This window comes from Barbatula barbatula (genome assembly GCF_947034865.1).
Source record: "Barbatula barbatula genome assembly, chromosome: 6".
Taxonomy (NCBI): Eukaryota; Metazoa; Chordata; class Actinopteri; order Cypriniformes; family Nemacheilidae; genus Barbatula; species Barbatula barbatula.
The window spans coordinates 11,824,789-11,851,927 of NC_136765.1; the positions used below are offsets into that span (position 1 = coordinate 11,824,789).

At 40.8% G+C, this 27,139-nt stretch overlaps 2 protein-coding genes across 4 annotated transcripts in view; both read right to left on the reverse strand.

The window, feature by feature from the left end:
- Positions 1 to 5,907, reverse strand: part of gpr68 (G protein-coupled receptor 68) — an 11,337-nt gene extending 5,430 nt beyond the window's left edge. For both annotated transcript variants that reach the window (XR_013786782.1, XM_079458464.1), the window contains exon 1: positions 5,608 to 5,907. The gene's annotated coding sequence lies outside the window, so the exon portion shown is untranslated. The remainder of the gene's footprint in view (positions 1 to 5,607) is intronic.
- Positions 5,908 to 6,193: 286 nt separating this feature from the next.
- ccdc88c (coiled-coil domain containing 88C) overlaps positions 6,194 to 27,139 on the reverse strand; it is a 54,355-nt gene continuing 33,409 nt past the window's right edge. Inside the window, exons 18-30 of one of the 2 annotated variants that reach the window (XM_079458465.1) lie at positions 26,732 to 26,917; positions 26,466 to 26,627; positions 24,630 to 24,907; positions 22,956 to 23,099; positions 22,161 to 22,347; positions 21,806 to 21,951; positions 21,608 to 21,697; positions 20,870 to 21,147; positions 11,424 to 11,621; positions 9,753 to 9,827; positions 9,600 to 9,668; positions 9,071 to 9,318; positions 6,194 to 8,320 (exon numbers count right to left, since the gene is read on the reverse strand). In XM_079458465.1, the coding sequence (XP_079314591.1) occupies positions 7,454 to 8,320; positions 9,071 to 9,318; positions 9,600 to 9,668; positions 9,753 to 9,827; positions 11,424 to 11,621; positions 20,870 to 21,147; positions 21,608 to 21,697; positions 21,806 to 21,951; positions 22,161 to 22,347; positions 22,956 to 23,099; positions 24,630 to 24,907; positions 26,466 to 26,627; positions 26,732 to 26,917 (2,928 nt within the window). In that variant the 3' untranslated portion in view covers positions 6,194 to 7,453. Of the gene's footprint in view, positions 8,321 to 9,070; positions 9,319 to 9,599; positions 9,669 to 9,752; positions 9,828 to 11,423; positions 11,622 to 20,074; positions 20,401 to 20,869; positions 21,148 to 21,607; positions 21,698 to 21,805; positions 21,952 to 22,160; positions 22,348 to 22,955; positions 23,100 to 24,629; positions 24,908 to 26,465; positions 26,628 to 26,731; positions 26,918 to 27,139 lie in introns of those variants that run through there. The other variant, XM_079458466.1, reaches the window with a different exon arrangement.

Below are 27,139 nucleotides of genomic sequence, written 5' to 3' on the forward strand. Positions count from 1 at the left end.
TACTTTTTTCAACAATGGGCCATTCGTAGAGAAAAATCTGTTGTTTTGAAGATTGATTGATTTACATATAGAGTTATAAAACTAGAATCCATTTTGAAAATGGTTTTGACCTCTGTGAATGCACAGTGGAGCTATTTTACACTATTAAACATTCATGAAGTCATATCTTTGTGTGTATTATGAAAATTCCACTCATGTTGCTTATGAAAGCAAGAATGTGTGTGATCCATCTTAAAGAAAGCAATAAGAGCTGTGAATAACCACGGCTCATAGGGTTCTTAGGCTCGACATATGTCAAAACATAATTCAAAAATGACATTACATGATAATAATAATATAATTTATACAGAATTTATATCAAATATTAATAATAGAAGGAAAGTTTAACAACACTATACAGCAGTCCTGGTGATCTGGTTTGATTGGCTAAGCTACATTCTGATATGTAACAACGCTGGAACATTTAACTGTATCCGCTTGTTAGATCGAGACGTAAGGAATTCCGTTTCCAGGTCGAAGCATCTACTTGTTTCAAGTAAGACTGTTTTTAAATGCCTCATTATGGGCACTATTTATTCATCACGTATTTAAGCTCAACTTTCATAAACCCGCAAAGTATGTTATAGGCTCCAGGCTTCTGGAATCCAAGATGCCAATATTTTGATAATTCTCAGAAAAAGAAATTGCAGCGATTTCATTATGAAGGTTAGTTTTTTTTTTTGGTTGTAGTACCACATGGCACGACTATACAGAGTATACAACACCCCTCTGAGATTTCGTGATAATTTGCTCTACCTTTATAAGAGAAGATCACTGCAACAAGATTTGTTTTCCTACAGACATTTGAGTGAAATTCTTAGTTTTATAATAATAAAAAATAAAATGTAACAAATGGGATGTGCAAAAGTTTGGGCACCCTTTTAATCGCATTCATTTCAAGTCCTGTAGGGATTTATAGCAGACAGGTTGCAGCACAAAACTGATCAGCTCGGGAGACCTTCAATTACAAAGACAGGTGGAACCAATCATGAAAAAGGCTGTTTAACAGGTAATTGCTGGCTGCGTTTGTCCTCTGTTCTTTCTTAGAGTGTGGTAACATGGGGGTCTCTAAACAACTCTCCACTGACCTAAAAACTAAGATCATTCATTATCACGAATTAGGATAAGGGTATAAGAAATTATCTGGAAGGTTTGGACTGTCCGTCTCCACAGTCAGAAATGTAGTGCAGAAATGAAAGGCCACAAGAGCAGTCCTGTGAAGGAAAGATGTTGTAGGCCGAAATAAATACAGGAAAGGCACAGGCGAAGGATGGTTAGAATGGTCACAGACAAGCCACAGACCACCTCCAGAGAACAACAAGAACATCTGGCTGCTGATGGTGTAGTTGTTCATCGTTTCACAATCCGGCATACTTTGCACCAGGAAAAGCTCATTGGAAGGGTGATGCGACAAACTCTCAGGAAAGGCTTTTTGCGCGAGAAGAGCCGTATGAGATATGCAAAAGCACATCTGGACAAGCCAGAAGCATTTAGGGAAAACATACTGTGGTCAGATGAGACTAAGATAGAGTAATTTAGTCAGAACAAGAGTTATTCATGGCGTAAAAAACACACTGAATTCCATGAGAAGAACTTAATGCCTACTGTGAAACTTGGTGGAGGGTCCATCATTTTATCGGGCTGCATGGCTAGCACAGGTACTGGAAACCTTGTTTAAGTTGAGGGCCACATAAATTCCTCTCAGTATCAGCAGATTCTTGACAAGAATGTTCAAGAGTTGGTCACAAAGTTGAAGCTACAACTTTGGGTTGGATTTTTTTCAGCAGGACAATGATCCTAAGCACTGTTCAAAATCCACCAAGAAATTCATGCAGAAGCACAAGTAGGCTACAATGTTCTGGAATGGCCATCCCAGTCCACAGACCTTAACATCATTATAAATGTATGGGTTGATTTGAAGCAGGCTGTCTACGCACAGAAGCCAAGAAACCTGACTGAACTGGAGGCGTTTTGTATGGAGGAATGGGCCAAAATACCACCTGCCAGACTTCAGGGACTTGTTTGTTGCTATAGGAGCTACACGCTGTTATTGCAGCAAAAGGAGGCTCTACTAAATATTAATGGGATTATATCTTTGGGGTGCCCAAATTTATGCACATGCCTATTTTTGTTTAAATGCACATAAAAATGTTTCTGTTTGACCAATAAAAATGATTTCACTACTGAGATATTTCTGTGATTCGTTGTCTCAACAACCATATTGTATCATGTTAAGTATCTTCTACTGAAATTTTTTTTTGCATAACTTAAATTCCTTTGTTCATGCAAGACGAAAATATAACTGACGAGAAAAGCATAAGAGTATGCATAAAGTGAATGGAAGAATTGAGTTGTGCAAACTGCGGTTAAAATTACGTTAACAAAACATACATTTAATATTACCAGTACAAATGTTGTGAGTTTTTGAAATGTTTGAGTTTTCAAATAAACTCTTTTGGGGCATTATATAATCTCTTTAATTTATATTAAAGACATTAAAGTTGTATTTAGTAATATTGGTGTCGTTTTGTTGTGATAAATCGTTTTCTGTGAAGTTTCCATTCAGGTGATTCGACTTGTTCGACCCATCCTATTTCTTACCACAACACACATCAGAACCAAGTCATTTACAAATGCATTATAATCCATAAGAACATAACACCCTCTTCAGTCTGACGGCCTATTTCGCAAATAGCATCAAGATAATAATGAATCTGCAAAAAAAAGAATGAATAAATATATTTATTAAGCCTTTATAACAAGTTACTTTTTGGCAGGTATTCCGTTTGGATTAGTTTTTATTCATGCAGTTATAACTGCTTTATAATGCATTTGTAAACGACTTAATCATTAATTAACACATTTATAAATGCTTTATAAAGGGTACCATAATGAAAAGTGTTACCAAGAGTTTGTTATTTTGACAAAAATACAAACCTTGAGTTGAATTTACTTAAAAACCATGATGCACATATATTTTAAGGTCAACATATCACTTTTTACAGTGTTGTTTTAGAATTTGTCTATGGCAGTGGTTCTATGGTACACATGCAAAGAGACTGGGAGACCGTGGTGTTATGTGACACGTCAGGAAATTAAAAACTGTATTCTAAAAAAACGAAATGAATATACAATGTAAAATGTTCAATACATGATCGATAAATATTGAATACATATAGCTTATGTGCAATTTTAATACAGTTGTATTAAAGATCGTTTATTTATCATTGGTCGATATTACGAATATGTTAAATATTCTTTCTACATTGTCTGTCTTTGAGATAGGTTTGTAGTCGTCCCCACAAAGTTAATAAATCCCCCCACATTTGTTTTTATAGACCCTGTAATAAAAGTGTTAGTAGGCTATTATTAATAATACACTAGAATTGGAGGACGAGGTGTAAAGATAACTACTGACAGCTCTACTATTCATTTTCATGTTTCTTCTTTTGATTTTTTTCTGTGGCGATCAATAGGTGGTCTACTTGGAACAACTCATTTTATTAAAGGTGGTACTTGATCTGAAACATTTGAGAACTGGTCTATGGCGACTGATAGAGCCGTGACGTCAGACTCAACAAGCAGCTCAACGTCACTTGTCTGTGTTCGCTGCATTTCAGACCAGAGTATGCAAGCAGTGCAAAGTGGAGGTTCTGTTACAAAAAAAAAGAGCAGAGTGAATATTGAACATGTTAAGCAGACAGAGGCTGCTCCACTCACACACGTTCAAGTCTATATGTTGCTTAGCAACACACAACACGATTGATGCTGTGGTTGTCATTTAAAAAGTATTGCAGTGTTTTGTCTGAAAAAAGGAATCGATATGAACTTGCTTGGAGAAAGGCTGTTAAAAAACATCACACAAGCATGCTGAACTGAACAACATAGACCCGTGGCCTCATTTCTATAAGCAAAGCCTTGCTGATCAGAACAACAGCGCTGTGAGATGAACTTTCAATAGAATATAAAATCCTGCAATATTTGCATTAAAAATGTCATAATTGAGCGAATGACACTTAATGACAGTTGGCATAAACTTGCATAAAACCTCCTTCAGATTCATGACGTGTGTCATGTAGCGAATAAATAGCAAAGGTTATGTTCCTCTTTTATAAGCAAACAGAATTTTCAAATCTGTAGGTAGTTTCAAAGGGCCTAACGTTAACCCAACTGATGGAAATAAATCTTAACAACTTAACTTGTAACAGTTTTGTTGCGAAGCACAAGATTATGGTGAAATTAGATCTCGTGTTTGTTGATTTAAAACCAAATTTGTTGAATAAGCATAGCAAGCATCATAGCAAAAAGGCTGACACACGTGAGAGTTATTAAACCTCCAATCAACATTAGCCCTTCAGATGACAACATGGATACAGTATTCATACCACAGAGAGAACATTAAAGTTGCATACCTTTATCTTTTGCTCGTTTCTCCACTTCTTTTTCTAAATCGTGCACCTGATGGCTTTGACCTTTTCCTGTCCATCTCTGTTTATTAGGCACTCACAATCCAACAGATTTCCCATCACACCCCCCAACACTGTCACTCACGTCACGGCCAGAAAGACTAAACCAATTCACCTTGGTGAAGTGACACATGATCGTTTTGTATTACTTATTTTTTATTAGCCAATTCAGATAAACAAAAATGTGCAGGAACTATAGGCCTGTATTCATTACATTATGAATAAAATGTGCGTTATTTGGAAGAAAGTCGAGGAGGGGTGTGACTGACTTTAGCCACTAATCCCATTAGAGAGAGAGACCCAGTCACCCAGAGGTGAACGATCCCCTTCTCACACACTCGGCACCTTCTCAGCATGCAGGGGCACCAATTCAATTCCCCCCACAGTGAATGAATGAATGAATGAATGAATGAATGACCCAGAGGTTTTTTGGTTGTTTTTTTTACTGCCGCCCCGGTTCGCCGCTACTGTACAGTGGTTTCTAAACGTGTTCACAAGAAATACCACAGCTGTTGTATTGCATGGTTTTCACGACGAATATCGAGTGGTTTCTAGAAAGGATGTGAATATAAAGGTGTTGAATATTTGCCGCAGCGACTGTCACGCTGTCTGCTATTCGTTATATGATCTTTATTAATTCATTTACAAAGTAAATGATGTGCTAAAGAAGTGCGCCTGAACAGGTCTTTATGCTAATTCGGAGATTAAATGTTTAATTCGAGGTAGTTGCTCTTATCTCACAAAGCCAGATGATGTTAGACAGGTCGATGGTCTAAACAACAAGATATTCATCGTGTGGCTTTAGCAGTACTTCAAACTCTTCAGCATAACAGAGTTACGTAAAAAAAACATATATTTCTAAAACCATATTTTCTTCCAAAAATACATCGTATCTCCTACACAAATTGTATTTTGGCTTTTCAAAACAGTGGTGCACAATAAAGTACCAGTTTTGTAGTCATAAGTGTAATATACGCCAAAAGAACGGTAAACATTTTTTATGTTAAAGACCATCATGAAAGATTAACCGTTGTTTTATTATAGCAGAGTTATCATTTGTATAATCACGGTTATCATACTTTTCTAATGAAAAATGCCTTACCTTCAACTGGCTGACATCGTCCCCCTCATGAAAGACACTGGACGCGTGTGAAGCGCATAGAGTGTCATCCACAAGTTCAACAGCTCGTCGGAGTCTCGCGTGTCTTTCATTCGCTTTAATCGGGTTACATCGCAGGATGCCCGCGAGATTTCAAGCGTAGTCGCGCAATGCATTCATTAAGGAATGCTCATGAACCGTTTCCGTCAGACACTTTTCTTTGGTGATGCGCAGATGACTCCGAGCGAAACGCTCTCGTGTGCTTTCCCCTGACTCGCTCACTTCCTAGTGACCTCGTGCGACAGGGCTTTTCGGCACCGTTTGCCTTTTTTGGCGTCATCTAATCGGAACGCAAATGATGTCCTCTTCACAAATGACGCTCAGGTTTTGAGGAACAGCTTCAGCATCTTTTCTCTTGTTGATAACAGATTTAACGCGCAGTCACGCGCAGTGTTTGAGTGTAAAAAGGCGGATGCGCGCAACGGATGCATAAAGTGTGAAAGTGTTCACATTTAAAACGCACCCATGATTTCTGCATATAGGAGACAATGCGCAAACTTGTAGATTGGTAACGCGCGTGCCAATGTTTGTATTAAACAAAGTTTACAATTTTTAATTTAGAATAATCTTTATTACAAAGTTTTTGGACAACAGCTTTCTCTAAACAGACTTTTATTCACAAACTTTACATTATTCCTTACATGTAAAAGGTTTAGGTTACCTAATCAAACACACCATATTTTCCAGGTAATCATCTTGATCCGTGTGCAGTAGTGTGAGAAACAAGTTTTTCATCTAAAAGCAGTTTTACCAGTAGCTGTGCACATTCAACCATACACTTTATATTCACATACCCAGTGGGAATGCTTGATCCAAACATATTTTTGAGAAGATCCACAGCCATCTCCTTCGGTGTTCACCTTTGTCCGTCCCAGCAGACCTTAAGAAGCTGAAGCTGGTGACATGTGACAGAAAAGCACCACTGACAGTGACGTCGGACATGATTTCTATGATGATTAATGAGAAACATTAAGAATGATCAAAATTGGGCTAAAAACGTTTTCCAGTGTTTATCATCATCATCAGATTAATTACTATATACACCATCATCCACCAAACAAGTGACTTTGGTGAAGTGAGGCAAAGACACATACACACAAACCAAAAGGAACACAAAACACGCACGCAAGTGTCATTTAAATGCCCCAAAACATTAATAAATAAAATCATTAGAACAGTTGTGCATTGTTACAAAACAGAGTGTTAAAAAAATCGAATTAGTTGACTTAAATGCTTGTGTAAAACTGTGTCCAGGGCTAGGATTCAAACTCGGACCACCCTAAACATTTCCCCCCTCTAAAACACAAAAGGTAAGAAGAACATTTATTCTGTGCACGTTGATCCTCTTGTCCGACAGTCTCCTGTGTTTCATTCTGGCATGCTTCTGAGCGGAACCCCGGTCCCATAGCAAATAAGGTGGTCACCCACCAGAAGCAGAAAAGAGCAGCTTGTTTGGTATGTCAACAGGGAGAGAGTGAAACAGAGCCTGTTTCCTAGTGAGGCTCTCGTGTTGGACCAGCAGCCGTCCTGCACCTCCTAAAGATTGATGCAGTCGCTACTCCGTAATTACGCTGGGAGTGGCTGCTGGTACACAGCCCAACGTTTGTTTTTAGCATTCAGAATAGAATAGTGACAGGCTTCCTCTGAAGAGGCAGAGAAGTACGGAAATCAACGGTGTTCCATTTAGTCAGAAGTGGGGGACCCGGTGCCAACTGAGCATACTTCGAAATGTACAAAGAAATGGTTTAGGGTAGCCATCTGGGGCTGCAGTTTTATATATCAAAGTGTTCTACACACAGCCGTACTCATACCACACAGTCTGAGGATCATTGTTAGGGTCCGGGGAAGCAGGTTTGCTGGTGGGTTGCTCCTTGGAGTTTGCAATGTCTGCATTCTTCAGCACAGGCGAGTCAGCCTGCTTCAGTTCCTTAGGCTCCTCCTCCAAGTCCTTAAGCCTCAAAGCTGATACGGCTCGTACTGGAGTCACCATGGCAACTTCGCCACGGTGAGGGGATTGCCGGGATTGTGCAGACGCGGAGCGGACCCCTCTGGCACGGCTACCTCTGCTCTCTACGTATTCCTGTTCCGCCTGCATGGACACAGAAGAAGAGTGCAGTGCGGGCGGACTCATCAAAGACTCATCTCTAGGGGGAGCAAGAGAGAGACGCCTGGGGTCCACAGACAGGTGCCCTGGGTCCCCAGCCATCCTAGCAGACATTGGTCTATCTCTGGCCACTGCACCAGATCTCCTCAGTACAACATCGTTCTGGCTGTGAGATCCGGCATCGGTGCGGTAGCTGTCCGGCCCGTTGGAGTGTAGAAGGTCTGCAGAGGCCAGGCTGAAAGTCCGGCTCAAGCTACTGCTGCTGCCCACCCCACCACGAGGACTTGACTGGTGCAGAGGTGAGGGCCGGTGGCCGGCTCCTCTGTTGGGAAGGGTTTGCGAATGGGAGGGGGGCCCGGAGGTTTCGTTGAGTCGCACGTTCGGTTTGACGCTGTGACCGGGTTTGGGAGACCAACCGTCTTGTTCGGGAGTGGTCTTGATGGTGGGTGTGACATAACTGGTGGGGGTTTTGGCTCCGTCTCGCAAAGGGGCTGGTCGAGTAGATCTGGCAAAAAAATCAGTCATCAGATCTTCTCGACTACCTGTGTGCACCTAAAAAAAACAAGACACAGTATATAATAAAAGACATCGAAGGCAATTCAATTATGTGTTAACACCAATGGTTTTCAACGAAGGCCCCTGCCGACTTCTAATATAACAGAAAAGGTAACACTTCAGTATAGGGGGCAATTCTCACTATTGACAAGTTGTTTTTAGCATGCCTATTATTGGCATATTGGCTGTTTATTAGTACTTATAAAGCACATATTCTGCATGACCATATTCTACATCCCTAATTCCACCCAATACTTAAATCAAACAACTACCTTACATGGAGCAGACGGCTGTGGCGATTTTATATAGATGTATATATATATCGATTCACACTAATTATACCTGTCTAGGTCGATTTGGAAATTGATTCTGTGTTTTATGCACAGCTTTTCTGTGAACTACGGCTCTTTGATAAGGATCTAAAATAACTAGGAGATTGAATAGTTGATAGCGTGCATTGAAAAAGCAACACCCGTCAAACATAATTATAAATATACTTTATTGTCATGAAAATAACTGAAATGTTATTAAACTTCGTAAATAAGCGTAAAAAACTTCCTGTGTGACAGATGGTGCAAGACATCTAAAAATATATTTCACACAATCTGACTCATATCACATCTTAACACCCCCTATAACGCAAAGCCAATTCTTCATATCATGCATCGTTACCACCTCACATAGCGCATGCCAAGTGTAGTACCTACACTTAAATGTCAAACAAGAACTTCTGATGATTTCACTTACAGTGGGAGGGGACAGTGTATTACTTTCCTGCAGGAACTCCTCAAGGGAAACCATCTCGCTGCCAGGGGAACCCGGCCGATGAGAAGTGGAGCGCAGGGAAGAGCGATGAACCGATGGACTATCACAAGGAAGGGTCGAGCTGCGAGGAATCAGTGACGTCTGACTGAGACGCGAGCCTTCGTGACTTAATCCGACGACATCATCGCTTGATAGACTGGCAGACCGGCCCTGCAGGCAGTCGAGAGAACCTTAGGGGAGATAGAAAATATCTCAGGACTCAAGCAAGAGGAAGTGAAAACATGACTTGTATGAGTCATAAACCTATTCATAGTTACCTATATGTGCTCATGAAGGAACTGTGCAAATGTTTTTGTAAAGACATCACATTGACTAACAATTACTGTTTCTATATTGCAATAGTGAGAGAGTGAATCAGCGTGTGTTTGTGTGGTATTTTCCCCATAGAATGAAAGGGGTCGAGTTGCGTTTCCTAACGGTGTACGTGTTGTAACAGGTAGCACTCACATACCCTTGGAGCTGATGGGAGAACTGCTGTTGGAGGTGTTGCGGCTGAATTCGGCAGAACTGGGCCGGTGGCCTGCGGAGGAGGACGTGTAGGCACACAAATGAGTAAACTGATGCTCGAAAGCCAAGTGTGATTTGATTTAGTTAATTCTCTTACCCGTGTTTCCATGGACACCGATCCCAAAGCCAGCATCTAGGGAATGATGGCCCGAGACTTCCTCTGGGACGAACCCTTCAAACAAAAGAGAGTGTTTTGGTTTACAATGAGGAAATGTTTGTGTGACCAAGTGTGTTTTCAGTTGAGCCCATGTTTGTTTATGCTGCTTTTTTACATCCTTTACAATCCTCAAGCAGATGTTTTATAAGCATGCTTGTGAGCATTATTAAAAGCTTATTCAAATGTTTTAAAGCAATGGGTGAAAATCTAAATCTCTCCAGCGCATGACTGCTTAGTTGTATTTCAAGTTTCTATTTATTTCACACTATATACAGGAAACAGATTTAGTATCTGATTTATAGCTTTTGCCCTTCACTACGGGCAAATTGTACCATCTAGTGTATTTTTATCACCAGTTTGATGTTCAATATTAATAGTCATTACATGAATTAAAAACATTCTGAAAGTTAAGAAATATTAATTTAATCTTCAGAATTGTCATCAGCATATATAACTCTAAATAATCGGCTATCAGTATCGGCAGAGAAATATAAATGAACAAGATCCACACTGCCATTACAATTGCTAGAGGAATGCAACACTCAATATGGCGGCTCTAGCGAAGAAAGCCCCGCCTTCAGGTCGTCACTTGATAAAGACTGGAGTTTCTCTGGGGCGGAGCTTATGTGAGACACTTGCCAACCTCTGCGCATGCGCAGTAGCGAAATTGACCTCGGAAAAGTTGATTCATAATGCAATTTAAGTTTAGCAAACCAAAGTTATGGTACAGTCCATATTGGGATAAATTATAGATATATCTGAAATATGCTATTTACATATAAATATTTGGGATTCCTGCGCCCCAGAAGAGATGACTTTGAAGAGAAGACAAAATGACACAAAACAAGTAATTCCAAAGAATGTTGGTAACCACACAACATTTTGAACATTATGAAGTTTAATAATGAAATTGTTAATTTTGTGTAAACTACCTTGCATAAACTATACGGAGGAATGGTCAGTGTCAGTGAGCAGCAAGCACCTGTATTTATCTCCTAAAAATGTCATCATGGGACACACTAGATCGCCACGCAACTACAGTGGGCTTTCTACAATAATCTCGGCTTGTTTGTGCAGTCAAGTAGATATCTGAGAGAGCTTCAAGAACTTAAAAATAAACATCACTTGAATCGATATTTCACTTGAATTAAAGAAATGGGTTAAGGGAGTAAAAGCCCCTTAGAGGGTCAGTGATGTTTAAATTAAGGCTCCCATGTGTACACTGTGTCTCATTAGACTTGACAGGAGAATCTTGCTGATGATGGCTAAATGAATAAATACGTAACCCAAACCGAGAATACTCCTTTAAGGAATAAACAAGTTCTTTAGACAGCCTCTGTGGCCTGCTGGTAATTTCCAATGGCTCGTATTTCAATAAAACATGTATTTACTATGAAAAGCTCTCAGCTCATGATGCCAGGATTAGCAAAAGGTTTGCTGTAAATTCAAGACAAGTCAGACAGGAAGCCTTATTGTCTCCCGTGTGAACAATTGCATCATAAACGTGTCTCTGAGAATGTTCAATTAACTGTCCATGTAACCTTGTCCAGAAGCAAATGACTTGTCATTTCAGGCTCAAGGTTGCCGTGACATACTGAGCAGCATGATTACCTTTCGGTCTGCGTCCTGGTCGCAAACTAGAAGACGACGAGGTGAAGCCTGATGCATTGTGGGAGTGGCGGCTCAGTGGGGTGGAACAGGTGGCTCCTGGCTCTCTGCCCCTCCACCGGTTCAGCTCCTCATGCCCGTTCATTGTCTCTGTAATGGAGCGATAGGCCTCTCTGCCCCTCGACCCTCCACTGTCGTTCACTTAAATAAAATAAGGAGGAAAGGTCAGTGTGTCTGTGAGTGAGTGCTGTGTGGTATGTGCATCTGTGGTGTGAGCGCTGCCGGTGCACTGGGCTCCAGTGATGGTGCGGTCAGCTGCATGAGAGAAAGTGTTAAAGCAAAAGCACAAACGCGCGTTAGTGAAAAAAGTCCAATCAAATCCAAAAAACACTTACAGCTTAGACATGCTTGCATGTCATTTATGCATTTAGCAGATGCTTTTATAGAAAGTGATTCACAGGGCATTCAAGCAATGTTGCTTTAGAAAAACACTTCTAAGTGAAACTCAATATTAAATACTGTATACAATGTACACAACAGCAGCTGTCAATTCCAACAGAAAATGCTTATGTTAGATCTTAGCCTTCATATAAATTAACTGGGTTTACAGGGCTTTAATGATTAAGATGGGTAGTAAAAAAAGTACACAAGGTTAATAAGTGGTCCTATCACATGTTGACAAGCCTCTTTCAGGCATTTATAGATGTTATGCCTAGTAATATAATAGACATAGTGCTGTTGTTTTTACACACTGGGGGATGTGTTACTATTTTCTTCACTAATGTCACAGTTTTTGTCAAAAGAGTTTGCACTGAACTCATTACAACCCTTTAAGCTTAACTGCTGCGACGGACTCAAAACACCAGCTGGAATACACCGGTGCGCCACAGCATCCTTTTCATTAGAATCAAGCTGAAGTTTCAACAGTAAAATGTTCTCAAGGCCAACAAGCTCAATATCAACTGTACTGCAAGAACACACTTAAAAACAGAAATGCAAAGGTTTCTTTTATCTTTAGAGAAAACTAATCTTAAATTCAGAGGATTTCCTGTAATATAAACAAATACCAGCACAGTCAAGTTCAACCACAGTGTTGAATCCAAGTCCTATCTAGAAAACAAACTAGAGCTGTAGGGAGGCCAACCAGTTGGAGTGGAAAAGGGAAATGACGTGCTGTACAAAAAGTTGATGCAAAATCCAAAAATGGTGTTTTATTGGAAGGTGATAAATATTTACAGTGCAGGAGAAAACAAAAAATAAATAAAAACTGTACAAAAGGAAACAAAAACAGCAACAATGTGCTAATTTTGACTAAACCAAATGGCCCAAGTTTGCAACACTGTCTTAGAGTCCACCATTAGAACTGCCAGCCTTTCGGCCAGCAAGCCTATTTATAGGCTGAAGCCCCTCCTATAGAGCATACCAAGTCAATCGACAAACAATTAAGTTTGAAGTCATCCAATTAAATAATATAGACACTCAAAACAACACTTAAACCTTTCAAACCAGTTAAACAGCAACCATTAACAGAGGAAGAGTTTAACAACAAATTAAATAGCAAAAGCAACTGTTTCTAAATCCCCTCCCCCTCTGACATCACCCTAAAATGGTATCCTCCAACGGAAGTGATGTGGCGGTTTCTATAAAAAACTGTTTAACCTGGATTATGGGTTTGATTGTACTGAGTGTGAACCGGGAAGTTAAACTGCAATAAGGTTTGTGGAAATTATGTGGAAAAATAAAGGTAATTCCCATACGAGTTAATATGTGTTCTGGCATTGTTATTTTTAGAAAAAATAATTACATCTTTAAAGAAAATGTATAAAGAGTTGAAAACTATAACAAAACACAGTAGCAACAAACTTTAGACTAAACAAACTAAAACTCCATAACACTTTCCTTATGTGTACACAGATGTAACTATTGCCGGCCATGCGAAGTATTCGTGAAATGGGTGTGTTTGTAAGTCCAAGTTTATAGTCACCAGGTTAACCTGTGACATTTCTCCCCCCTTCCTCAGACACTTGAGGTGTCCTAGAGAGGTAATCTGCTGTACAATTTTGTGACCCAGCTTTGTACAAAATTTCGAAGTCAAATGGCTGGATGGCTAAAAACCATCTGGTGATACGAGCATTTGTGTCTCTCATACGGCCCAACCAGGCCAATGCCCTGTGATCAGTCTCAAGTGAGAATTTGCGTCCCACCAGGTAGTATCTCAAAGTGTCCAATGCCCATTTAATTGCCAGACACTCCTTCTCAACTGTAGAATACCTGGATTCACGGGGAAGGAGTTTTCTGCTAATGTAGGCAATTGGTTGGAGTTGCCCTTGACCTTCCTGAAGCAGTACAGCCCCAATGCCATGCTCAGAAGCATCAGTCTGTACAGTGAAAGTCTTTTCAAAGTCGGGACTCTGTAAAACAGGCTCTGTACATAAGGAGTTCTTTAAATCTTGGAATGCCTTCTCACAGTCCTGAGTCCAGTTAACTTTATTTGGCTTATCTTTTTTAGTTAAATCAGTTAGGGTAAAGGCTCGTTCAGAGAAATTGGGGATAAAACGCCTGTACCACCCCACAAGTCCAAGGAAAGAACGGACCTGTTTCTTGGTCACTGGCCGTTCTGCATTCTTGATTGCCTCCACTTTGCCCACCTGGGGACGTATTACTCCATGCCCTAGCACATATCCTAGATATTGTGTCTCAGTTCGGGCTAGGGTGCATTTGTCTGGGCGGATGGTTAGACCAGCATTTTTAATTCTCAGTAGTACGTCCTTCAGATGCCCCATATGCTCCTGCCAAGTTTGACTATAGATGATTATGTCATCTAAGTATGCAGCAGCAAACTTCTCAGTCCCCCTGAGGATCTGGTCCATCATCCTTTGGAACGTAGCTGGAGCGCCGTGAAGCCCAAAGGGAAGGACACGGAACTGAAAATGCCCAAAGGGTGTTTTAAATGCCGTCACCTCCTTGCTCTCTGAACTTAGTGGAACCTGCCAATATCCCTTGCATAGGTCAAGGGTGGTGAGATACTTTGCTCTGCCAAGGCTCTCCACTACCTCATCCACTCTGGGCATGGGATACGGGTCAAATTTGCTCACACTATTGAGCTTGCGGAAATCCAGACAGAATCTCAGGCTGCCATCCTTCTTGGGAACTAGGACAATGGGATTGCTCCATTCACTAGATGAAGGTTCAATCACACCAAGGCTCTGCATGGTCTCCAACTCCTCCTTCATAACTGGCAGAAGTCTTTCTGGGACCCGGTATACAGGCTGACGAATCGGGTTGGGATCCTTGAGAGTTATGTGATGGTGGATAACGCTTGTTCTGCCAGGGGTTTCCATAAAGAGTTGGGCTGGGATAATTTGTAGAAGCTCCTGCCTTTTACCATCTTCCAGGTGCTCAAAATTCAGCTGACTGTTCCCCTGGCGACCAGGTATGTATTGCTCCTCGATTTCCTCCTCTCCCTCCTCAGATCTCACGAACAAAGCAGTTGCGGTTCCCTCTTCTTCCTCAGACCTAGGATCCGGTTGGGTGGAACGAGCATACCACTTCTTCAGCATGTTAACATGGAAGATTTGCAAGGGCTGGGTCCTAGATGGGATCTCGATCTCATATGTCACAGGTCCCACTTTCCGCTTGATTTGGTAGGGGCCTTGCCACTTTGCCAGCAGTTTATGTTCACTCGTTGGTAACAACAACAAAACTTTTTCACCTGGTTCAAATGTACGAGATCTGGCGGTTCGATCGTACCACTCCTTTTGGCGTTTTTGAGACTGCAGTAGATTTTCTCGTGCAAGGGTTGTTGTCTTCTGTAGATGCTCTCTCATCTTTCGCACATAAGAGAGAATATTTTTCTTGTCTGGTTTATCAGTGGCCTCCCAACTCTCCCTCAGTACATCCAGAGGCCCTCTAACATGGTGAGCATACAACAGTTCAAATGGCGAGAATCCTGTAGATGCATGAGGCACCTCTCTATACGCAAACAGGAGGTATGGAAGCCACTTGTCCCAGTCCTTGCCCGTGTCAGAAACATATTTCTTCAGCATAGTCTTCAGGGTCTGGTTAAAACGTTCAACAAGACCATCAGTCTGTGGATGGTAAGGGGTGGTTCGTACTCTCTTTATGCCCAGCAATTGATATACCTTTTGTAGGGTGTGGCTCATGAAGTTTGGACCCTGATCTGTGAGCACTTCCTGAGGTATGCCTACCTGCGAGAAAAACCGTAAGAGTACAGTGGCTATTTGCTTAGCTGTGACCTCCCTAAGTGGGTATGCCTCAGGGTATCTGTTAGCGTAGTCGCAAATGACCAAAATAAATCGGTTCCCTCTCTGACTCTTTTCCAGAGGCCCAACTACATCAACTCCTATTCGTTTAAAAGGAGTGTCAACTACAGGAAGTGGTATAAGGGGTGCGTAGGCAGGAGTACGGCCAGTAGTAAGCTGGCATTCTGGACAAGATTTACAGAACTCCTTAACCTCACTGTACATCTTTGGCCAATAAAATCTTTTTGCAATTCGCATTAATGTCTTCATAAAGGCCAAGTGACCTGACCAGGGAATAGTATGCCCAAGCTCTAATACCTCCTTCCTGTATGCCTTAGGTACTATTAGCTGCTGTCCCTCTTCCTTACTCTGTCGGTACAAAAGACTATTTTGTACAAAAAAAGTCTCACCAAGCAAAGACACAACACCCTCATTTTCCTCAGCCTGCTTAAAACATTCAGTCAGAGTTGAGTCCTTACGCTGAAGTTGGGCTAGATTACCAGGGACAACTAAGTCTGCTTCAGTGAGTTCAGGTTCTTCTGCCCCTTCCTCAGCTTGCTCGGAAGTTTCTAACAACCCCTCAACCCATTCCCTGCGTTTCTGCAGCCTTTCCTGCTCTGTAGGCTGTGACTCACCTAAGATAGTCTCAGAGCTGAAGGGGATTTCTTGCAGAATGTCTGGGGTTATTTCTTGGTGCTGTGGAACCTGGGTCAGCTGCTTTGTTTGGGCCCTTGTGACAACGCCACACCATACAGTCTCTTTCACCAATTCAGCTAGTATCGGAAAGTCAGTACCTAACAGTACAGGATAGGGCAGCTTGGTTGCAACACCCACCTTCATCAAATATGATTGATTACAGACCTCAATATAAACCTCAGCAGTAGGCAACTCAGTGCTAACCCCATGCACACAACAAACTGTGACCGCGTCTCCTTCACTCCAGGAATCTCTGGATATGTATTGGGCCTGTACCAGTGTATGGGAACAACCTGTGTCCACTAATGCTGAAAGGGGTTTACCATTTAATAGTACAGTAATGACTGGCTCTCGATCGGGCTGTGTTCTTAACTGTTCTGGCCGTGGCATATAACAAAGACCAGTTGTCTTGGGCTTTTTGAGGGGACAAAGGGGCCTAGTGTGACCTGGCTCACCACAGTTATAACACATGATCATCTCTCCCTTAACGGTTGTCTGGGCCATTGTGGCTGATATTGGGGGTTTAAAATGACTGGGCTTAAAGATTTTAGGGCCACTTTGAGAGCTTGAACCCACCCCCAATCCATCAGACTTACCCTTCAAAGAGTGGAGGATGCCAGCATATCGAGTAGTTACAGGTCCCTTCCGTGCAGCAATGTAGGCCTCAACCAAGGTTGCAGCCTCTGCAGCGGTGTCCGGACCCCTTTCCTTTACCCAAGTCCTCACCTCAGGGTACAACACTCGCAGGTACTGCTCCAGCACAAGGGTCTCCATAATGTCCCTCTTATTACTTTGTTCGTAGTGTACCCATTTGGAGAACAAGTCCTTTAGTCGGATGTAGAGTTCTGTAGGAGTCTCATCGGCAGGGGTACTAAGGGACCGAAATCTCAATCGGTATGTCTCCGCACCGATTTCATATTTTTTTTGAATTGCAGCTTTCACTTGGTCATAGTCTCTGGTTTGTGTGGGGTTCATAGCCACAAAAGCACTTCGGGCTTTGCCCGTTAGCAAGGGAATAAGACGAACCGCCCAGTCGCCCCTTGGCCACTGATACACCTCTGCAAGTCTTTCAAAAGTTGTAAGGTAGTGTTCAATATCATCACTGTCCTCCAGCTTGGCAATTCGAGGTTCATGGTCTATCACCCGCTTTGCCGCTCCTCCCGAAGCTTCATTTCTTCTACGCTCCATGTCTAGCTGCATTTGGGTGACCTGGTGGCTGAGGACCTTGTAATTCTGTTCACGGCGAGAAGCATCCCTCTCCTGCCTCTCATCCCGATCCTTTTGGTACTGCATGAATGACTGGAACATTTGTGCCAGCGCTGTAATGGCAGCATCTCCCCCAACAGCTGGGATTTCCGCAGGCAGCAATCTCTCCTCTGCAACACCTCCAACAGCACCTTGGTCCATTACTGCATCTGTGCCCTCTACAGGCTGACCCCTCGTTTTGGGTGGCATGTCAGCAGGGCATTACCTTATGCCGGCACGTCACTCACTGGAGGGAGATCCCACTTCTGACACCATATGTAGGGAGGCCAACCAGTTGGAGTGGAAAAGGGAAATGACGTGCTGTACAAAAAGTTGATGCAAAATCCAAAAATGGTGTTTTATTGGAAGGTGATAAATATTTACAGTGCAGGAGAAAACAAAAAATAAATAAAAACTGTACAAAAGGAAACAAAAACAGCAACAATGTGCTAATTTTGACTAAACCAAATGGCCCAAGTTTGCAACACTGTCTTAGAGTCCACCATTAGAACTGCCAGCCTTTCGGCCAGCAAGCCTATTTATAGGCTGAAGCCCCTCCTATAGAGCATACCAAGTCAATCGACAAACAATTAAGTTTGAAGTCATCCAATTAAATAATATAGACACTCAAAACAACACTTAAACCTTTCAAACCAGTTAAACAGCAACCATTAACAGAGGAAGAGTTTAACAACAAATTAAATAGCAAAAGCAACTGTTTCTAAATCCCCTCCCCCTCTGACATCACCCTAAAATGGTATCCTCCAACGGAAGTGATGTGGCGGTTTCTATAAAAAACTGTTTAACCTGGATTATGGGTTTGATTGTACTGAGTGTGAACCGGGAAGTTAAACTGCAATAAGGTTTGTGGAAATTATGTGGAAAAATAAAGGTAATTCCCATACGAGTTAATATGTGTTCTGGCATTGTTATTTTTAGAAAAAATAATTACATCTTTAAAGAAAATGTATAAAGAGTTGAAAACTATAACAAAACACAGTAGCAACAAACTTTAGACTAAACAAACTAAAACTCCATAACACTTTCCTTATGTGTACACAGATGTAACTATTGCCGGCCATGCGAAGTATTCGTGAAATGGGTGTGTTTGTAAGTCCAAGTTTATAGTCACCAGGTTAACCTGTGACAAGAGCTGCCGAACTTTTTTTGCAAATCATGACACCATTCTGTAATCTCCTATGGTATGTTTTTAAAGGACATATATGTACATCCCTGACCCCAATATGCACTTTGCATTGCATGACCAGGCAACAACATAAAATACTGCATGCTATCCAGGTACAATATAGTGTCTCTGACCTACATGTACACCATCCACACACAGACGTCACATTGGGACATCATGCAAAATCGCACGTCGCATTGTGGAAATAAAGAGGAAGATGCAAAAAATTATGACCATAGGCGGGCGGTGTGTTATAGTTAAACAGGAAAAGGGGAAACACATGGTCGACACACATGAAGCTGCATTCAATGAACTGCAAACCTTTCAAACAACAAGTTCACAAGCAACGCATCACAAATCACAAAACTGTCAACTAGGACAATCTTATTAGATGATCGCTCCCCTCTGCTGCCCTCCTTCAGTCTCTCTCGGGTGTGCATGCACTTAATTTGATTACTATTGACAGCAGCATTTCCTGCAACCGTCACTTTCCTCCACCTACAGCCTTATTCTGTGCGAGCAACAACACACACACATCACGCGTGCACACACACACACACACGCACAGCACAGCAAAATATGTTTTTCTTGAGCAGTTTTCTCTTGTTTTGCAGTGTAATAGTCTAAACATCTTTAAAATACAATTATTTTACTTGAGAACCAAAGCTGAAATACAATAAAGGGATAGCGAAAAAACTCAATTCTGTTATCATTTACTCACCCTCTTGTAATTTAAAACATGCAAGACTTTCTTCTGCAAAACACCAAGAAAGATATTTTGAAGAATGTGCGTAACCATAAACCGTCGGTCCCCGTGGACTTATGGATACAAACACAATGCAAGTCAATTTTATATCTTCCTTGTGTGTTCTGCCGAAGAAAATAACAGGTTTGAAATGCCAAGGCGGAGTGCCTTTAAAGGATTTACCCCATTCATGAATTGAATAGATCTAAAGTGTATTTTTCTGCTCAGAAAATGTTTAGATGTGAAGAAAACAAGACAATCTTGATTTAGAAAATGCAGTGCACGCATACGAAGACATACATTTGTCATTGCAAGGGGAAGCCGGCTGCATTTCACTTCTGTAATTGATGCTTACTTACTGCAAGGTTGAATTTAGAGTCCCACTGGCAGGTCCCAGAGCCCCCAGAGCATTTATTCAGAGTTCAAGCTGTGGAAGGTGTGTTTGTGTGTGTGGATCTGTGCTTAGATTGACTATTGTGTGAACCTGCAACATTAATCTAAAATGGTTCAGTATCTGATTCTTGCCTAATCTGAGAAATTTCAAGTATAGTTCATTGCATTACAAAAACATCAATTTAATATAGTAAGTTATGGTATATGAATAAAGTAAAGGAGGGGGAGAATCTGTTGTTATGGCGAGAGTGATGATTGGAAACTGATGGAGGTGTCAGAAATGGCCGATATCCGAAAATGGCTCGTGAGGGGGATGTGGGATGATGTTGTCAGAGGAGGACCAGAAGCGAAGGCGTCTAGTAATGGATCGCTGAGAGGGAGGAATCCCCTGAACTCGTATCTTCTCCTGACTCTTGCTCCTCAGAAAGCAGAAACGCTTCGCTGCTGGAGGGGCTGGAGTGTGTGAGGGTTAATGTACGGACAGATACACGGAGAGGGAGAGAGAGACAGGGATCAGTGGAAGAAAAGAAATGATTCAGAGATGAAATAATGGTTACATTTATGATTCATGAAGAATGAAGCCCCAAGCTTTCCTGTGAAGATTAAAATGGCCATGCAATATCAAACGAAACTCTGAAAAGTATTATTACTTGAAAAGCTGAGAAACAACAGATTGAAATTGGAAATTTACAGCAAGAATAGTTTAGGTCAACAGTGGCATCAAGACATAAACCCCCTAGTGGACAAGACATAAACCACCAACAATGAAGCTAGGCCTTCGGTTTAATGTGTGTGTAAGTGCAAACAAAAACCTCAACAAACCTGAACCAGATTTGAGCACTTTTTTAACACTGACGCCATGTTGCTATGTTACTACCTGCGAATGAGAAGCTGATTTCAGCCCTGTGACAGCAGAACTCACCTCGTCCGTTGGGTGCAGGTGAGAGTGTTGGAGATTGAGCATGATTCTCGTCTGTGGAGTGACTGTTCATTGACTCCACGCTGAGTTGGGTCTGTCTGGGGGGAAGTGGTGGAGGGAGTGGGGCACTATCAGGAAAGTCACATGTAGGGATCTCTGGCAGGGGGATATCCGGGGCGCTTCGTATCCTCTCCCGAGGGCCCTCGACCTTCTCACGAGAATTTTCTTTCTTAGGTTTGATCAGTTTTGCTATTGCTTTAGCTCCTGCCCAGTTCCGGCTCCTGTACGATAAATAAGGATGGACATGAATGTAAAAACGGCCCACCATAACCAGACAAAAAAAAAGAGTGACTGTCCAATAAAAATGTGACAAATAAATCTATAATGATTTTTGTCCAAACAATTTATAGTCAAAAAACTACATACCGTTTTTCTCTACAAGTACGTACACAATCCATAAAGGAAACATTTCAGGTAAAATGTTTACATCATCTTTCTACATTACAAGCTTATAGTAATTTTTTACATTTTTAATGTACATCGCATGAGGAGTTTTTCACAGTGCTTATTAGCATTATAAACAATGATTTAATAACAAACTCAACTACTTTTGTCAAAGTACCAAGTATTCTAATGCCAGGTTTCTTTTGGAAAATCGTACTATAATCATGTAAAGCTGGTTTGCAAATTAAACAGACGGTTCAATATTTAATTTTGTTTTGATTGTGGCATTTAACTCACTTTTTAGGAGTTGGGTCATAAAACTTGTACTGGTCCATGATCTTCTCCTCCAGCTTCTCTTTCTGTCGTCGTAAGGAGTTCAGCTTATCACTGCACGGGAAAACATAAAAACTTAAGAGGTCAGCATAAAGAAACCATTAGTGGACCACTAACTCCTCATAAGGGACACAAGACAAATTGTTTTGTTCTGTTACACACATGTATTGTTTCTGTTCTTCGTGGTAGAGTTCTTTGCTCTCCATGGTTCTCTCCAGCAGAGTCTGGTTTTGCTGGCTAAGCATCTGGATCTGACTGAGAAGATGATGGTTTTCCTCTTCCAAGTTTCCTTTCAGACGGGTTAGCAGCTAAATCGAGAAAATGAGAGAGCAAGCTGGTAACTACAATCTATTATGAGCCTGACCAAATAAAAGTGAAGCATGCGAGTTTTTGGCTTCGAATGTACTTAATGCATAGGGTTGTTTATATTAAAGGACACAGTAACAATGCAGAAACAATGAGGACCAAAAATGTTGCATAACAGTAGATCTCAGCAAAAGCACACGGTCACTCTCACCTCACAGTGGTTGTCTAGTTTTGTCATAGAGATGTCCAGGCCCTGATGCTGTTCCTTCAGCTGGTCAAAACGTGCCTGCCAACGGTTCAGTTCCAGCTGAGATTCATTTAGAGATGTCTTCAGCTCTTTGGTCTGCAGTTGCAGACTGTCGTACTCCTGTCTCAACTGCACGTGTGTATGTGTCAGCCTGAAGGGATGTCAAATGCATTAAATTATATATGAGTCTTATTACATATGTACTCTCTTAACTAAATTGTGTTTTACATTTAATATTAACTAGATACAATAAAATAAATTATGCAGAGTAATAAAGTATTTTATATCTAAATAATTGTAAGAATTGAATTCAAATGTGTCCCCGTTATATTTTTAAACATGCATACAATCAAAACAATTCTGGTAACTTTACATATAAATCTTGACCAGTCAAATTATGTCAAACTGACTTCTTTCATAAATTGAGCTGTAAGGTTTTTTTTTTGCATAATTTTTTCAAAGCTCACTATTGTGAATCAGGATAAAAAAGACAATTTTGAAAAAACACTAATATGTGTTTCATGAATGAAACACCACCAAGGTGTTTAGTGCATATTAACATCTCCACTCTTATGGTCACTAAAAATGTGCATCTGTATACAAGCAAGAGCTCTTTTATGTTACTATGAGTTGCTCCTTTCCTTCTGTACAAGCACCACTAGCTGACCCAAACCAGCAGAGGGCAGCACATACTCGACATGAAGATTTCACCTCAGCCTGCTGGATGGTTTAGTGAGCGCGTCCTGAAGTTTTCCTAACCTTTTTATCTCTTCCCTCAGACTGTGGTTCTCGCCCAGCATAAGAGCGTTCTTGTGAATTTCCTCTCCCAAACTCTCCCTCTCTCTTTGCAGAGAAGCCTCAAGGGCCTCCATAGCATCCTTCTGCTTCAGGAGAACCATGTACCTGCACACATAAAACACAACAAATTAACCTCAAGACAAGACTCGAACCACGTCTTCGACACGCATCCGGATATTTCCTTCAGAAACCTGTCCTTCTCCATATTTTGTGATTTTTTACCACAATATTAAATATAATATTATTACCGTTAACCCTTTGTTTGTCACTGGCTTTTGCAAATATCTAATAAAAATAAAAATGTTTAAAATAAAAAGACAGTAACACACTTTAAAGAAGACATTTTTTTTCCTCACAGTTCTGTACTCCATCAAAATAAATATAGTGCTGTTCTGACTAAGGTCCATTGGGGTTTCATAAAGCCCAGTGAACTGTCGAGGAGCAGAGGGAGGTTTATATAATAGCTAGAAGTATCCCAATACCAAAAATAAATCATAATATTAAATTGACACATTTTAATACATTAACTTAACTGTGCATAATAACTTTAAAACATTACCCATAGAAGTAAAAGTTAAATGACACATTTGACCAGTACACCACAATATTACTATAAATAAACATATTGATCAGGCATTGTGTAAAGTGTAGCATTACTTATTAAAAATGTCTATTTATTATAAAAACAGCATCTAAAAATGGATCTAACAAAGTGGTTCGGAATCCTTCATAGATTAAAACACAGAAAAACACTGTGTGTTGTAAATGGATGATAGGGAGTCAAATAAATGAATTAATTTGGAAATGGAGTGTGACATGTGGAGTGTTGGACATAGATGATGAGGCCGGTGGACATTACAGCTGATTGAGTCCCTGACAGCCATCTGGTGAACCCCTCAGCTGAGGCCCCAAGAGACGCACTGCTGCATTATTCATGAGATAGTGAGGGAGAGATAAAAGACAAGCAGGGAGACTACTGAACCCACCAGCCACAAACACAACCGTGCTTTTCCTGTCGCTAACAAAAGAGACAACTTTCCACATTGCAGGGCTGCGTGTGTGCATTAATGTGCACGCTCATTAATGTCTAATGTGTGAAGATAAGCAGCAGCAGCAGCAGCAGCAAAAGGAAAAAAACATTTCCATTGTGACCCACCTCTAAAACCACTCCTATTCCCATTGGTGCAGTTTCATTGCCATTAACAGCAGTGAAATCCAACATTCAAAATATTGAAACATACAGAACCTTTTAAGGTCTGATCTGTCAAAGCTATAATATGATTTATTTAAGAGAATGAACCACTTTTGTCATCAACTCTACTAGTAACGTCCCTGTGTCTTTGATGTGTTTAAGACTGCTGACAGTGACAGACCCATCATACTCTAACTTTTAGTATTTAGACTGTGTACAGTACCGTACACACATTTACACATTTCAATATGTACCGTATACAACCACAGCATAAAACACTGTATCCCACAATGCAATGCACCGGACTGGACCTTCAATTTCTACTGTGACTGTACGAGCGGAATTACCCCGTATCAACATGTAATTCAGACCCCTTTTATCCTTTCGTGACTATTTAAATACGATTCTTTTTAAATCAAGAATTTGGTAGGAAAGGGACTGACTTGTTCTCCAGTGTACGGTGTTCTTGCTCCAGAGCTCTCTGGCTGCTCTTCAAGGCTGTGTGTTGGGAGATGAGCTGCTCATACTCCGTCGCCTGTCTCTCGTGCACGCCGAGCAGGCGCTCGTGGTCCTGCGTGACGCGGTCACGGGCCGCACACGCTTCCTCTCGCTGTTTCTGAAGAGACTCTGCCTCAGATTCTAGGGTCTGTAGCTGGGCCTGTAAAGCTCCATATTGAGCCATTAAAGATGAGCTTTGGGAGCTTAGTGTTGAGTTTTCCACCTAGACACATGCAGAAAGATAGACAACAGGGGAAATCCATTTATATTAGATTTTTTACACATTAAGTTTTTCCTGTAACTACGAAACAAAGGTAGGGTCCCATTCACGGTGAATGCACATACAAATGTAATGTAAAGCCTTATGTAAAGACTGAGTTGCTTTAGATAAAAATGTCTGCCAAATGCATTCATGTAAATATTTTCATTCATAAAGTCTAAAATTGTAAAGGGACGATTCACCTAAAAATGAAAATTCTGTCATCATATACACGTTTTTGCTCTGATGAACACAGAAGGATATTTGAAAGAATGTCAGTAACCAAACGGATCTCACCCCCGTTGACTGCCATAGTAGGGAAAATAAATACTATGGGAGTCAATGGGGGGTGAGATCTGTTCGGTTACTGACATTCTTCCAAATATCCTTCTGTGTTCATCAGAGCAAAGAAATTTGGTCCCTTTAGGTTCCTCAGTTTAACTGCGTCTGTAGCTGTAAAGGCCAGAGGTGAACAATAGCTCAACATTCTGTGCTCATTCTGAAAAGCCTACAGTCTGTTTTATCACACCTGCCATGTCTTTAAGGTCATAAAACCGATGTCTTCTGTCTGCAAGGCTCTTGTCCCATCAGCAAAATTCAGAACAAGGAATTCTCACCTGCTCGCTCTTGCTTAATTTGCTGACCATGGAAAGCCAGAGTCATGTTAACTTTTTACATTTGTCTGACAACGTTATAAATTGAGGGCAAAGGGAATACTGCTTAGCTAAGTCTCCTGAAACCCCTGAAGACACAATTGACTGTGTGTGACACTTTTTCAACGGTAAATATTTACAACAGTTTACAGTCAATGTCTTGAATGCTTTGCCTATAACGTAATTTAGTTTGTATTATATTTAATTTGATTTTGTTTATATATATATAATTTCCTAAAATAATTGTTTGTAACAAGCAGTGATAAATTCCAAAAAGTAATTTGAAGAACTGTTTTGTTAAATAAATGTAAATAATGTATTTGACGTGAATAATTTACTTTGTCTCTTAATAATGTTTGGTTAATTTTTCTTCAGTAGTTTTTCTGCCGGGCTCTTTAATGCTGTGGGTTTTTTTCAGATTTTTGGATTATATTATACGTTTAGTCTTTAGTCCACCAAAATGTCACTGATCTTTAAAACTGGGGTCACTTCGTTGAGTCACAGGAATACAAGTGAAATTTGATGCACTGACACAATAAAAGCCATTTGCAAACTGACATTAAACACCACAGGAAGAATCCAAAAGGGCCATTGATACTGCTGGCATCATGAAATCTCATTTTTCGGTGTAGTTTGAATGCCTTTGGCATGGTCTTAAAACACTTTCCCTCTATCTCATTTCTTTCTTTTCCTCTGTGATTAAAATGACAGATATTTGTTCACAAACACAATTCTCTGTTACTTTGAATAGTCGTGCAATTCGCTTGGCTTCTGTTTCGCTTTTGCAGCAAATAGGCCTTAACACAAGGTATGTGAAATGCAAAATATGTTTGAATGAGTGAGATGCATATTATTTCTACAATCTCTACCTGTAGTTTAGCGGTTTCTTTATGAAGACACGTGTTTTGCTCTTGTAGAGATGCTGCCTGTTTCTGCAGAGCTAGTGTTTGTGCGTTGAGATGTGCATTCTGGGAATCCAACTGCTTTAGCTGGTCCTTCAGAAGATGCTTCTCTGCCTGCAGTGCTGCATTCTGCGGGCAGAATTTTGACACAGTACATCACAACACTCATATTTAACACTAAGCACTTTAGCACTTCATAATAATAAGGGCTGCGTCAAAATAAAAGTTAATACATTCTTCTCAACATCAATGAATCTGTCTTTCAGTTTGAGCAACTCAGCCGTGGCCTCCCTATGCTCCGTCTCCCACTTCTCTTTGTTTGAGCCCGATCTGGTCTGCCCCAAAGTCTGCTGGGAGATCTCAGAGTGAGCTGACTCTTCTTCTTGCCTTTGTCTGAGCGCCTCCAGGCTCTTCTTTACCTGCAAAGACATTTGTATCAATGTGATGTGACAAAAGTAACAGAAGATATGGTTTTTACACTTCAAGTCAAAGCTGTTTACATTTAACTAGAACCCTTGAAACTAGATGATATAGTTCTGGATATTAGACACAACAAAGAAATCATAAATCTGCTATCAAACAGGAGCTGATAGCAGATTTATCCCTATCCTACAGGAGCTCGGACATAAAGGAAGGTGTTT